Below are 14,754 nucleotides of genomic sequence, written 5' to 3'. Positions count from 1 at the left end.
GAGTCAATATTCTGAAGATGTCAATTTGCCTCAACCTAATCTATAAAGTAATGCAACCCCATTCAAAATTTCCATAGGTTTCTTTTTGCAGATCTCAAAAAGCAGATTCTGAAATGTATATTGAGGCATCATTGATAATTGTCAGTAAAGATCATGGACACTTAAGACAGACTCCCTGAGTTTGAATACTGGCTCCTACCTTGTGACTATGGACAAATTACTTAAACTGTGTCTCAGTTTTATCATCTGTAAAGTGGGGAAAAACAATTGTACCTATTATATAAGATTGTTATAAGGATTAAACATAGTCTAGATGTGTGCTAGGCACACATCTATGTATAGAGTTTGATAAATTAAGTAAATTAAAATAAAAATAGGGAGATGAAGTCTACTGAATATTTTCTAGAGTCCAGAAGAAACTCATGCATATATGGACACTTGGTTTATGATAAAGGTGGATCTACAGAACAGTGGGGAAGGATTATCTTTCCAATGAAAAATACTGGGACAATTTAGTGCACATGGGAAAAAACAAAATTTGACTCCCACTTCACACTATATATAAAAAGCAATTCCAGGTAGATTATAGATCTAAATGGAATAGGTAAAAAAAAAACAAAAAAAAACAAAGCTTTTAGAGGATAATCTAGGAGAGTATCTTTATGACCCTGGGGTAAGGAAAGATTTAAATACTACACAAGGAATATTAACCATAAGGAAAATAACAATAAATTTGATGTTAAATTAAGATCTTATGTGATTAGAAGAAACCATTAAGAGAATGAGAATGTTACACTGAATGGAAAAGATGCTCTCAACACATATGACTGACAAAAGGCTTACATACAAAATATATATAGAACTTCACAAAAAAAACAAAAAGAAAAAAAAAACAAAAACCTCTTCCTCAAAACAAAACAAAAAACCAAAACGACAGGTACCCAAATAAATAAATGGACAAAGGACTTTAGCAGGCATTTCACAAAGGAGAAAATCCAAATGGCCAAAAACAAATACAAAAAAGCAATTTAATCTCATTACTAATGAGGGAAATAAATTAGTTGACTACACACACCAGAATGGCTAAAATCTTTTAAATGTTGGTTAACTGGTTATTGGTGAGAATGTGGAGAAACAAGAATTAAGTATTGGAGGAAGAATAAATTGGTGCAACTACTTATTTTGGCATTACTTAGTCAAAATAAAGACATGCATAATCCTATGACCCATCAATTTTAATCTTAAATATACACATCCAAAGAAATATGTACATATGTGAACCAGCAGATACATTATAATTCTCATAGCAGCATTGTTTGTAATAGCCTCAAACTAGAAACAACCTGGATGCGTCCCAACAGTAGGAAGAATATACAAATTATGAGATATCCATAACATGGACTACTATACAGTGACGATACAGAATGAACCAGAGATACATACAACTATGTGACTGAATATTAAAAACACAATGTTGAGTAAAAGATGCCTGACCCAAAAAATAGGCAGTGTAACTCTAAAATAAAGAAATAGATGATTGCCATAAAAGAAGAGATAGTGATTACCTTGGCAGAGAGGGAGGGAGTCCTGACCAGGAAGGGGAACTTGGGGGGCTTCTGAGGTGTTGGCAATGTTCTTTCTTGACCTGTGTGGTGGTTACGAGGGTGTTTGCTCCATAACATACTGATGTTATTTATACGTGTTATGGTTTTATGCACTTTTCTCTATGTGCCATTTTTCACAATAAAAAAATAGAAGAGAGGAAGGTAGGGGAGGTCTGAAAGGTCAAACGTTTCTGAGTGTTGAACCTGGGATTTGTTAAAAGTGGAAAGGAACCATGAGTTTCAAAAATCCATTAGTTATACATTTTAGAGTAGGAATAATCCAGAAGGTGATGGCAGACAGTTTTTCCATCTTCAGAAAAGGGGATAATTATAACTGTCACAGATACTAAAAGAGGAAGAGGGTCCAGGATGACAACTGGTGTTTAGATCCTACCTGGATCCCTGAGAAGAGAAGCAGCATTCTGGAGTGGAGGAAGGGAAAGAGGTGGGTGGAAAGAAACAATTGTTCAGCTGTTAATGCCCATGAACTCTGCTTTTTCTCACCTCCAGACCTTCATATATATTGTACCTTTGTGCCCAGTCTGCTCTTCCCATCATCCCTTCACCTAGCTCAAAGTTGTCCTTGAAAACTCAGCTTAGAGACCCTCTCTTCCAAGAAACCCCAGCCCCTGCCCGCTCCTTTCTAAGAGCTGCCCATCCCCAAGAGTCAGGGTCACATGGCACAGTACCACTCTGCTTTCCACCCCGTGGACCAATCTTTCACTTTCTGCAGATAAGTGACACCTGCATTACAGGCTGCCTGGCTGAGGTCTGGTGCTGACAGTCAGGGCTATGGGCAGAACAAGGCAGAACTGAGAATGCACTGGAGGGGTCACCCCAGACAGGAGACAGAGACAGAGCTCTGGAAGGGCTTTCCTTGCCTGAGATTCCTCCCTTCAGTGGCCTTCAAGAGGAGGAAGCAGGGAAAGAAATGAGTTTGCCTCTGAATTGGGACTCAGCATATGTTCCCATTCACAGTCTTAACCTAGCCTCTCCCCACCCCACAGAAGTGAGTGGGGCAGTTATTATCAGTCTCATTTTACAAACCAGGAAGCTCAGACTCTGAGAAATAAAATAAATACCTTACTCAAGGATCACAGAGGCAGAGCTGGATGGCAAATATTGGCCTCTGCAGCCCAGGGTCTGCCTATAGACATAAGGTGGATACTCAGGAATTACTTGTTCAACAAACTTGTCCTTTGTCTTCCTAGACCGGGTAGATACAGCTGCTGTCCTCAAGTATGGAAATGTACGGGGTTTCCAACACCTTATTTTGGGGAAACTTGGGAAAGGACCAAAAGACAGGGAGCCAAGTGTTTTGGGGTTAGATTCATTGTAGACCAGTGCACTTAACAGCCAAGGCATTGGGTAACCAGCCCCCAGGTAAGAAGCTGATCCCAGGCAGCCCAGACCCCAAACCCATCCCAGAGGCTGGCTTTCCTCTGTCACCTCCTCTGGCTTAGCCAGAGTCCCTGAGAATCAGAGATATGCAATTCAGCAAGTATTTAGGGAGCACCTGCAAGGAGTGCTCAGCAGCAACTGAGGGCTACTGTGCCAGTATCCTGGCTTCTTTGGGGGGCCTACAGATGGCGTGTCAAGAGCCATCCCAGGCTCAGGTCCAGCACTGTCTGAGGAAGTTCATTTCCCTTTCTTGTTCTTAAAGACATTCACATTCACTGATTTGGCATATATTTATAGGCTGAGGAGACCCCTCTGGAAACAGTGGTGCCCACTTCTGCCTGGCAACGTTCACCACTCTCCAAACCTCTGACCTGCGACCTGTGCATGTAATGGCTGACTGCTACTGGACAAAGATCCCTGAACAAACTTGGCCTTCTACAGTCCCATTCCTGGAACTCTAAGTCTAGTCCAGAATGGTAAGTTCAGAGGTCAACCCCATCCTCAACTAAGTTATTTCCAAGAAACTGTGACCTGCTCTGAGCATCTGCCCCATGGAAGAAAGCTCCAATGTGGCTACAGTCTGGCCTTGGCTTGGGTACAGAGTAACTGAAGGGACATTCCCCAAGACCTCAAGGTACCTCCCAAAGCTGTGGAAACTTAATGAGGGTACCCTCTTGCCTCCGGTTCCCACCAAAGTCCAAGAGGCCTCCCACACTGCCTGATGGGGCTGGGAAACAAGGAGAGAAAGTAAGGACGAGACCATGAGCCTACTCCTGAGGTTGGTTTGTCTTGACTTGGCCATTTCTTAGAGGCCCAGTGCCAAGGTCCAAAGGCCTGTGCTGCCTATAAAGAAGAGGCCCACACATCCCAAGAGCAGCCAAAACCAGCTCACCCATTTATTTGACTGAAAACATTAAGGAGAACAACAAAATTAAACAATCTTTAATAAAATTCCTATAGAAAACTCAGTCACAGGGCAAATACTCAGTTCTCTTTCCCATGTCTTTGAGGATTGAGAGCTCCCAATAGTCTTTGGAGAATAAGCAGTAGTTTTGCTGGATGTTGTCAATACTCAGAAAGAGCATCCATTTACACATTCAAACCAGTAGTTCCTATTGCACATATTAACATTATTTGCCATCTAGCACCCTAAATATATGGTACCTCAACAAATAAATTAAAGAATTCCATGTGGCATGAAACCATTTCAATTTGAACTAATATCCTTGAAAAATCACATTATCACAAGTTTTAATAAATATAGTAAGAACAGCTGGCATTTTACTAAAATACTGAATTTTAGGTCTGGAGTTTATTCCATAAAGTTTCCTTTTCATTTGCTTTCTGTTTTGGGTACATTCGCTCAAATATTACGCTCTATGAAGTGAACTCTTTCATAGATACCATGTAAAACTGTATTAACATGTGCCTCATCACAGAAGCAGCTGGAAGAACTGGATCACGTGGTTAACTAAAAAGTAGCTCAGGAAAAAGCTCTGCTTTTTGTAAAACTTTAAAACACAGGATGAAGAAAACCAAAGAAACATCTTTTTATATAGAACTCCCACTAGAAATTTTATAAATATATACGCAGCATATATATTATATTTGCCTCACCAGAAGATTTTCAGCAAGTCTGGTTGGGATGATACTATCGTGGTAGACAAATATCCACAAAAGAATTAATGTTTCCACAGGTTTAAAAGATTTCTTTTGAAAAATAATCATAATTTCAAATTATATTATAAGTTGTAGTTTACACAATTTAAAAAGGGAAGAAAGATACCTTTCTTTTAAGCCTCATTTGGAAAGTAAGAACAGCCACCAGTCCCCAGGTGTGGATAAGCTGGCTGAGTGATAACACTTGGTCACAATATGAAAAAGAAGTATTTACACCTTTCCAGAAAAGTACCAAGTAAAAAAAAAATAAAGAGAGAGAAAGACAAAAAACAATCTCTAGTAGCATTCCTTGGCGTGCAAAGTCAGCAGAAAATGATTATCCATAATGTTGACAGTTTTCATGACGAATCTTGGAAGCATTCAAAAAGCAGAGGGTGGTCATCAGGGATTGTTCAGATTAGGTTCTGTGGGATGCCTTGTTCTTAATTTAACTCTGGGTTCCAGGATTTCATTCCCTTTATCTCTGGCAGGGTCATGTACAATTTAGTGCAAGTGCAAAAGGAAAACTAAACGAAACCAACAAATACATTAGGAGCAAAGGCTGATCGTTAAGATCTGTAGTCTTTCCGAACTGTGTGGGCCATCCAGTTCACTTTAGTAGTCCAGCTTTCCCTGAGTGCCTCATCAAATTTTTGCTTAAATTGCTTGAGTGCTTCTTCTTCACTCTTTCCTAAGGCAAGAGAGTCCTAAAAATGAAGGGAAAAAAATCAGATTTTATGCATCCTCTGTAGTGATGTACAAATATCAAAGTCTGCGTGAGGCTGGCTCAGCATGCCTCCCCAGCCACCATCAAGCAGTGTGCCTCATGTCCTTATTTAAATGCTGTTTGCAGGAGGGAGAATGAATACCCAGGTAGGGTGATAACATGACCTCTGCCAAAGGGTTTTTGAAGATGAAACGAATCTATGATTACTGCAAGACAACTACTCAGCTGCTTGCCGCTACCACTCCTGGATAAGAAACCGTCTCACAGGAAATGACTCTGTTCTATTCTCTGAACATTTGATCTAAATAGGCAGGTATTGCTGAGCTCCACACCCACAAAGTCCCATATACAAAAGAAGGGGTTTGTACCTTAAGATACTGTATATCCTTGACTGATGTGAGCTCAGGAAGCCCTGCAGTCAACATCAGTGCAAAAAGAGTGATGAAAAGATTCCCATGTCGTCGTAAAATCAGATATGCATCCTCACAACACTGGCGGAACCTTTAGTTGATGCGGCAAATCCCAAAAGTATGTTGTTAGAGGGGAGATAGTAAATTTCATAAAGGAAAACAAGAGAGACATATCTAGACTTTCCATTAGAGCTGGAAAGTTTCGACTGAACTAAAGGCTCATTTCTGATTTTTACTTCTTTGAAAATTGTCCCAGGACTAAAATTTACATAAAATAAATCAAGCTCTATAAAACCATACATATATTTTTCAAAAACAAAACTAAATTGAAATTCTATGATAAAAGGCAATATAACACTTAATCCAGGCTTTTATATTTTATGAGACACAAAAAATGATTATAAAACAAGAGATACTTATAATCCACGAGGATTTCTGAACATAAGTCTAGACTAGATTTACGGTCTGACTCCAGAGACTAATTTCTTTCATGTCCCCCAAATCAGTGTCAATGCTCTTGCATTACGCCTCCCTGTCATCTGCTTTCCCTCTCTCTCTTCTTCAAGATGGCCATTCAAGAGGACCACCCAAAACTATCTCCCTAATTTTGCCAAAGAGAAAAATGGACCCAGAGGTATATTCTGCAGAAACTCTGGCAAAACCAGAAATGATAACAGCAATCACTTGGTACAGCCTATAGTATGAGTTGGTCACATCATACAATATATCTCTAATTACCATAACAGCCTTCAAATTTAATTATTTTTGTCCCCATTTTAAGATGAAGAAATAAAGACAAGAAGACAAGTAATGTACTTGGAAAGATACAAATAGTGAAGAATAGATCAGAGATTACAAAGTCTGTCCCTGAACCCTGGCTCCCTTACTGTACTCCACATAGAGTGACAGCAAAATGCCTATCCCTCAGCGTCTCACTATCAAATATCTTAAGATTTTCAGAGAAGTTTCTAAGACAGGTAAAAGGTGGTATACTATTGGAATAAAACAGAGTAACTTATTTTAAATTTTTAGCATTCTGTTTCTCCTCTCCGAGTATTTCAGAACCAGAATGTGGATCTGACACGCAAACTCCCCAAAAACCTCCTGTTAGCAGACTGAATATCTGCCAGACCTGAGAATGCCTCAGCTCAGAAATGCTAATCCAGCTAGGGAGAAAGAAATTAGATGTTCTGTTAGATGTGTTGATCCTTGACACAAGGGCAATACTCACCGGCCAAACTTTTCCGTGTTTCCTGTTTTTCCTTGTTGAATCACATGAATGAAATCATAGGTAAGAATAAAAGGCACTCGCTCCCTTTTAATGCCAAATTTAGACTTGAAATTTCCAAGAATATGTCCAAAGTCAATGTGGAAGAGCTGGGGAAAAAAGGGGGGGTGGGAGATTTAACTTCCCTTGTTTTTCTGGTGAGTTTCATATAGAAAGGCAAGATCTCAGCAGTCCTAGACCCCCATGCACTACATCCACCTCATCTGAGCCCTTCTCTCTTTTCATAGCCTACTGGGCCACTTGGGAAGAGAGTGTCTCTAACATTCCTAGGTCTTTTATATTCAATAGTAACCCTGATATTAAACTGCATATACCCTGCGGGAAAGACAAATCTTTAAAACGAAAAATACATCCAAATAATAAACATACACATAAAGAAATATAAAAGAGAAGAGAATACATCCTTGCCCCACCAGCTCCCTCACCACCTTGAGTGCTACTACTTAGAGGTAACTTCTCCCCCCTTTTCATGTGTTTTTCCTGGTATTTGCTTCCATTTTCCTAAAGAGTATACTTATACTTATTTTTTACTTAATTTTGGATTACTGTTCTTATTATGGAAGGTAAAGACTTAGTACTCTTGTGCTGATGTAATGCTACACAATGCAGCACGTTATATCATAATTTCTGGTTAAGTCAACATTCAGTGTTTATTTTGTTCAGACTACGTAAATACATTTCAAAGATAAGACACATGACATTTCCTTTTTTGCTCATCTTTTTCCTTGACAAAACTTTTTTTGGCTTGTGTTCTATGACCTTATCATTAATTCTTCCCAAAATCTTCTTAAAAATCTAAAAATCATTTTCAAAACAGTTTTCCACAGGATCAGGTAATTTGCTGGTTCCTGTCTGGGCTGGTTGTTCTCCAGGCCTGCCACAGAACCATCATTCTGGGCTCTCCCTTCACTCTTCTCCCATTTGGAGTCCCTGTCTCCCGAGTCCCACATCACATTCTCTTTTGGTTTAGACCAGGGTTTCTCAATATTGGCACTACTGACATTTTGGGCCCCATAATTCTTTGTTGTGAGGTTCTGTCCTGTACGTTGTAAGATGATTAGCAGCATACCTAGCCTACACCCACTAGATGCCAGTAGAATACCCCCTCTCCCCAGTTATGACAACCAGAAACTTTTTTAGACACTGACAAATGTCCCCTGAGGGTAAAAGCACCCCAGTTGAGAACTACTGGTTTAGACCCTTATTCTGGTGGATGCCCTTATTCTTCCAGCCTTCTGAGAAAAAATGGGGAGGAGATACTGCTTTTGAGACCTTGTATGTTTGAAAATGTTTTTATTCCACCTTTGCACTTGTCTGATAGTCTGGTTATAGAATTTTAGGTTAGAAATCATTTTTTCTTGAAATTATGAAGGCTAACTTCCACTGTCTTATAGTTTCCAGTGTTGCTATTGAGAAGCCAAGTCTGACTCCTGAACCCTGGTATGTGACCTGCTGGGTCTCTGGAAAGGTTTTAAGACCTTCTCTTTGTGCCTGATGCACTGAATAGTCATGGCAGAGGGACTCTTAGTGTCTTTTCATCCACTATAAGGGAACTTTCGTGTGCTTTTTACTGAATTTCATGAACATCAGCTTTGGGAAATGTTTCTATATTATTTGCTATTATATATACTATAAAACATTATTTTATATTATTTAGTAAGTTCCTTCCCTTTCTCTTCTCTGTTACTTCTTCCAGGAATTCCTATTAGGCTGATAATAGACGTCCCTGGACTGATTCTCTATCATTTCTAGATACTCTTTTTTCTATTTATAAGATATTTTGCTTCTTTTTGGGATATTAAGGGGCAGTTTATAGCATGGTGGCTAAAAAACAGAATCTGAGCCAAACTGCCAGGATTTAAATCCTGGTATGTCCGCTCTCTGTTGCCTCAATTTTCTCATCTGTAAATGGGAATAACGTTACCACTTACTCTGTAAGGTTTTCAGGAAGAGTGAAGAAGTTAACTAAAGAACTTAGAACTGTGCCTTCTACAAGTTAAGAATCCAATAAATATTAGCTGATTTTTAGTTTACACTACTTCTCTTTTAACTTTTTTTTTTCTTTCTTCTTTTCATTTCCAAGAATTCTACTTTCTGATTTTTAAAAAATAAAATCCTATTATTACTTTAAGGATGCAATGTCTTTTTTGTTTTGATTTTTTAAATCATCCTCTGTTGACTGCAATTACTTTTTTTCCCCAGAGTTGTTTTTTTTCCCATTTTGCTTGTTTTGGTCTCCACCTTTCATGGTGGAGGGTTCCCTCAAATATCTGCTCAGCTTTGGCTGACCATTCATATCTAAGAATGGGTCACTCAAAAGGTGAAAGAAAATTCTATGTACCTGGTAGGATTGTTGATTGGTGGGCTTACTTGCAGAATGACTAGAAAGAGACCTCAACTCTCAGGATCTGTAGGTCTTTTCACTGGAACCAATCAAATTCTCTTGAGAAGGAACCATCTAGTCTCTTGCTGAGAGTAGGGATATACACCTGGTTTCTAGTGTTCTTGGAGCAAAGCAAGTGGAAGTGGCTGGGGATCGTACCATTTAGTATGCCAACTTTCATATCATCCCCATTTTTAACATGGCACCTTTGCCACAGCTTCTGCAGAACCTGGTGTCCTTGAGTCAGAAGAATCAGTTTCTTCAAGGAGTAAATCCTCTCTCCTACACGGAGTTGGGAAGGGGACTTGAGCACCTAAATGCTCCATATACAAACTGCCAATCAATCCTGTTTTCAGCCTCTTCTCCTATTGCCACCTTCAGCAGTACCTAGTGCCTCTGATTCCAGAGATTTTCTCGGACTGACATACCCCTCTACAAGTACGCAGGTTTCCATTTTCTCAGCTATGCTAAGTCATTGCTGCTTTTCCATTTTGCTTTCTATCATCCCCAAATCTCTTGATGTCTTTCACCCACCATGGCCTCTTTCCCTATTATCTTTGACTTCTTGGATTTACCTATTTCTCATTCCTTAATATATATTAGAAGAGTGTCAGAAAAGAATGGAGAAAAACCTATGGGTTCAACCTGATTTACCAGAAGTCTGAGGGAACCCTTTTAAGTATGAACACAAAGTTCAACTCTCAAAGCCCCAAGCCAGAACTACCTAGCTCTCCCAGGAGGTTTAAAACTCTGGGTCCCACCTAGGTCCAGAGCTCACAAAGTGACCCAAAAATTTTCATTCTGGAATGCCCCTAGTGGCACGGAATTGCAAGGGTGGCTAAACTGAAAAATTATCCCAATTATCTCATCTGTCTTTGCTTAATATAACTAACAAACAAACATAAGCCACTCCAAAAAATGAGAAATTTTTCATGTGAAAACTAAGAGCTTCTTCATAAATAACATTCTCTGGTTCTCTAGCTACCCCAAAAATGATATTATTCTTCCTCCGTTTCTCCCTACTCCCATATATGATGAGATTTGATGTTCTAAAAGAGAAAATGGCTCAAGTGGGGTTCATCTCAACTTTTGTTTTTTTAGCATTTGTTATCTTCTTTAAAGTTAATACATCTTGGCCGGCCCCGTGGCTTAGTGGTTAAGGGCGCGCGCTCTGCTACTGGCGGCCCGGGGTTCAGATCCCGGGCATGCACCGGCGCACTGCTTGTCCAGCCATGCTGAGGTCGCGTCCCACATACAGCAACTAGAAGGATGTGCAACTATGACATACAACTATCTACTGGGGCTTTGAGGGGAAAAAAAGGAGGAGGATTGGCAATAGATGTTAGCTCAGAGCTGGTCTTCCTCAGCAAAAAAAAAAAGAGGAGGATTAGCATGGATTTTAGCTCAGGGCTGATGTTCCTCACACACACACAAAAAAGTTAATACATCTTGCACATCATCTGCTCCTTCTACTCTTAGGAACATACATGTTCCAAATATAATTTCTTATATTGAAAGAATAGGTCACTTTTAAATAAGTGTAATAACTTTTTAAACATTTAAATAAATGCTTATCACCTAACTTTAAGTTAAGAAACTAATGAATATATGAAATAGATGGTACATGAAATAAGGGGTGGGAAATAAAAGAAAAGACAAAGACATGACTCCGAGATTCACTAAAGAATCTGCCTGAGTTTCACAAGAGACTGTGCTGGACATAAGCAATAACATCACTGCAGACCTTGGCAGACTCCGCAGAGCAGCTCACCTGGCCAGTTTTTTTGACCATGATGTTGTCACTATGTCTGTCACCAATCCCAAGGACATAAGAAGCTACACAGTAGCCGGCACAGGACAAGGTAAACTCTTCAATGGCTCGGTCCAGGTCATCCCTGAACAAGAGGAAAAATAGAAGCAACAAAGGTTTTTAGCCTCCAAATGTGTGGGATGAGACCCAATTCACACTTCTGTTTCCTTTTTAATTGTGAAGAGAACTGCATCACAGAGTTGCCAAAACCATATGAGCAGAACATGCTGGATGAGCCAAGACAGTGAGGATGATCATCACAGGAGCAGGGCAGAGATGAGTCAGCTGACTGGCTCAAAGACTCAGATAACTGGACCTCAGACATTCAAACTGCTGTGTCCTTAGAGTCGTGTTTCAGCGGGGATAGAGGGAGGTTCACATGCACAGAAATGAGAGGAGACCATCAGCTTTGCTTGATGATGCTGGGGCTTTGGAACATTTTAGTCAGTTTTGACCTAAGACCAGAATTTAAGAGTCAAGTATTATAGTTCCAACCACTTAAATCACTGACTTAAATTAGAAGTGAGTAATATAAACCCTTTAGAGACAAGACCCTAAGATCAAAATTTGGAAACTGATTCTCACATACAAGTCTTTTGATTTTGCCAATGATAAAATTTAAATTTGACTTCAAAGTCTTTAGCCAAAACTACTTGCAGAGTATTTTCCCCTGACTGTGAAATTCCTTAATTTCCTATGTATTAAGCCTTTTCCAACACAATAACCATAAATAACACAATTTCTAGCACTGTAGTTTTTAGTTTGGAGAGATCGCAGTCTACAAACTCATTTAATTCTATTGTAAAAATCTATTGAAAACTTACTTAAGTTAATACATTAACATAATTACAGAAGTTGATGCACAAACAAAAACTTACACGTTATTTTTAAAATACTTAAATTCTTAGATTACTAGTGTAGGGCTGTGAAATTTGATCTAGATACAGCAGAATTCTAATGCTAACTACCTGAAAGACTTTAGGAAGGCCTATTTGTCATTTTGATCTAAGCTGAAATGAAGCAATAAATAACACTAATATTTCCTCTAGGACACTAATGATTCTAACTGGGAGAATTAGAATTGTCACAGTTATTTGACTGTTTGTTCATAAAACGATAATCAAACAAAATAAACGAACCCAGAATTGTATTCTTTAAGCCAGTTCAGAAGGGCATCTTTGTTGAAGGCTGCTGCAGCAGCCACATTGCTACTGTTCAGCTGAATGTCAGCAATTGTTTCAGAGGTGCTCACAACTTCAATGAGGCCAGAGCGGTCTCCTGTTGCTAAACAGCCATAAGGCAGCATCCTGAAAGGAAAAAAATGGGCATAAAGAGTCACGTGTATATTATCTATAAAATGAAACATTAACGGAGTTTTTTCTTTGATTTTATGCAAGTTTTATTACTATTGATACCCTTATCATTATTGTATTTTTGTTATATGGAAAAATAAGAGTTCTACCTTCTATAAGGGAGTAAATCTCTTGGCTAACAGATGGAGTCATTTACTAAAATTCCAATGTGCCAATTCCAATGTGCCAGCTAAGTGTATAATTTATTAGCTAGTTATTCTGGTGAAATATTCTATTTGTTTGTGTAGGTGGACAGAAGCACATCAGAGAAAAGTCAAGTCTTTCACTTTTTCCTCTGAATTTTGAAACCACCCTTTATAAAGCACCTAATAGGTACCACACAGCAGGCTAAGCACCTGACACATTACCTTGGTTAACGGCAACTGCATCCTTCCAGGTGTTCAAGCCCAAACCTTAAGGTCATCTCTGACTCTTCTCTCATGCCTACCTTGAAAATGTACACAGAGTCTAAGTACTTCTTTGCCTCCACCCTTCCTTCTGCTACCACCCTAGTCCAAGTTACCATCAACTCTTACATAACGATTCAAGTTTCCTAATTAGCATCCCTATATCATAGTCTGTTCTAAATGCAACAGCAACATAATTCGTTTAAAATATACTCATATTATGTGACTCCCATGACTGAAATATCTGCAATGGCTTCCCACCTTAGAGTGAAAGCCAACATGCTTGTTATCTCTCACAAGGCTTTCAATCTAGTACCCCTTTACCTTTCCTAATATCCTCCCCTTGCTCACTTTGTTCCTGCTACGCTGGCTTCCTTGCTATTCCTCAAACATATCAGGCACAATACTCCTTCATTCCTTTATATATGTTATTTTCTCTGCCTGGAACATTCTTCCTCAAGACATCTACATGCCTTACTCCTTTACCGCTTTGAAGTCTTTGCTGAAATGTCACCACCGTCTCAGTGAGAAATTCCTGGATGGTCCTATTTAAAATTGCAACACTATTAGTAACACAACACTTGCTCTCTCTTCCCTGGTTTATTTTCCTCGCTAGCCCTCAACACTATCCAACATCCTGGACATTTTATATATTTGTTCGATTATTGTCTGTCTCTATCATTGAGATGTAAGTTCCATCAGGCAGGGCTGTTTTGTTCACTGCCATATCCTCAGTGCCTGAGAATGTGCCTGGCACAGGACAGGCACTCAATAAAAATATTTTTGAATGAACAAACAAATTTAATAACAAAATCCCTATGAGGTAAGTTCCCAATTTTACAAATGAGAAACAAAAATAATTTGCAAAAAGTCATACACTTAATTAAGTGAAAGATCCAAGACTTAAAACTAGGTCTGTGTGGCTCTAAAACTATCTTTTTAACCTAACACAGTCTCCAGAGTCACTAACTGCACAACAGGCCTCTCGGGCTGCTTCTCATGCAAAATAATTTTTGCCAAATTGATAGGCAGCTTTTTGCTTTGATTTGCATTTATATGATTCCTAGTGAAAATAAAAATTTTCTCAGATCTCTTTTAGCCATTTTGAGAAGAATTTCTTTTGTGAATTAGCTATTCACATTTTTTGCCTGTTTATTAGGCTTTTAAACATTTTCCTTAGTGACTTATATGAGTTCTTAATATATTAGTATTATCTTTTTCTCATTTTGGTTGTAAATATTTTCTCAAGACTGCATTATCATTAGAGCAACTCCGAAATGGAATGAAATACCTTGGAAAGTTCAAATAAAAGTCAGGTGACTACAGAAAATACTATGGATGGAATTCATGGATTCAATAAATATATGGGGGTGCAGCTATGTGCCAAGCATTGTGTAAGCTGTTGGTGATACAGAAATGAGCAAAAAAACAATTCTTGGCCTCACTGAGTGGACAAAGCACAAATGCACAATGTACACGTGATCTTTGTATGAATGACAAATGCCATGAGAGCATGTCAAGAGTTAAGAAAGAGCTCTGTGAGGAGGAAGGACAGCAGAGCTGGAGGAGAGTGCAAGGAGAAGAAACAGTCAGTGTTGGAAAGACTACGCAGGGCCCATAGACCATGTAAGGACTTCTGTCATTCTCCTGAAAGCACTGAGAAAGCCTTTGAAGGATTTCATGAAAGAAAAAGAATGTGTGTACGTGTGGGTG

General features: G+C 39.0%; 1 protein-coding gene across 5 annotated transcripts in view; it reads right to left on the bottom strand.

Annotated features, from left to right (window-relative positions):
- Positions 1-1,217: 1,217 nt before the first annotated feature.
- Positions 1,218-14,754, bottom strand: part of PIK3CB (phosphatidylinositol-4,5-bisphosphate 3-kinase catalytic subunit beta) — a 177,988-nt gene continuing 164,451 nt past the window's right edge. For all 5 annotated transcript variants that reach the window (XM_087430477.1, XM_087430478.1, XM_087430479.1 and 2 more), the window contains 5 exons: positions 12,422-12,589; positions 11,244-11,367; positions 7,033-7,178; positions 5,760-5,892; positions 1,218-5,371 (listed from right to left, as the gene is read on the bottom strand). In XM_087430477.1, coding sequence (XP_087286603.1) covers positions 5,234-5,371; positions 5,760-5,892; positions 7,033-7,178; positions 11,244-11,367; positions 12,422-12,589 — 709 coding nt within the window. In that variant the 3' untranslated portion in view covers positions 1,218-5,233. The remainder of the gene's footprint in view (positions 5,372-5,759; positions 5,893-7,032; positions 7,179-11,243; positions 11,368-12,421; positions 12,590-14,754) is intronic.

This window comes from Ceratotherium simum, chromosome 5 (genome assembly GCF_057802395.1).
Source record: "Ceratotherium simum simum isolate JZ-2026a chromosome 5, ASM5780239v1, whole genome shotgun sequence".
In the NCBI taxonomy this organism is placed as follows: domain Eukaryota; kingdom Metazoa; phylum Chordata; class Mammalia; order Perissodactyla; family Rhinocerotidae; genus Ceratotherium; species Ceratotherium simum.
This window is presented reverse-complemented; position numbering and strand designations above follow the sequence as displayed.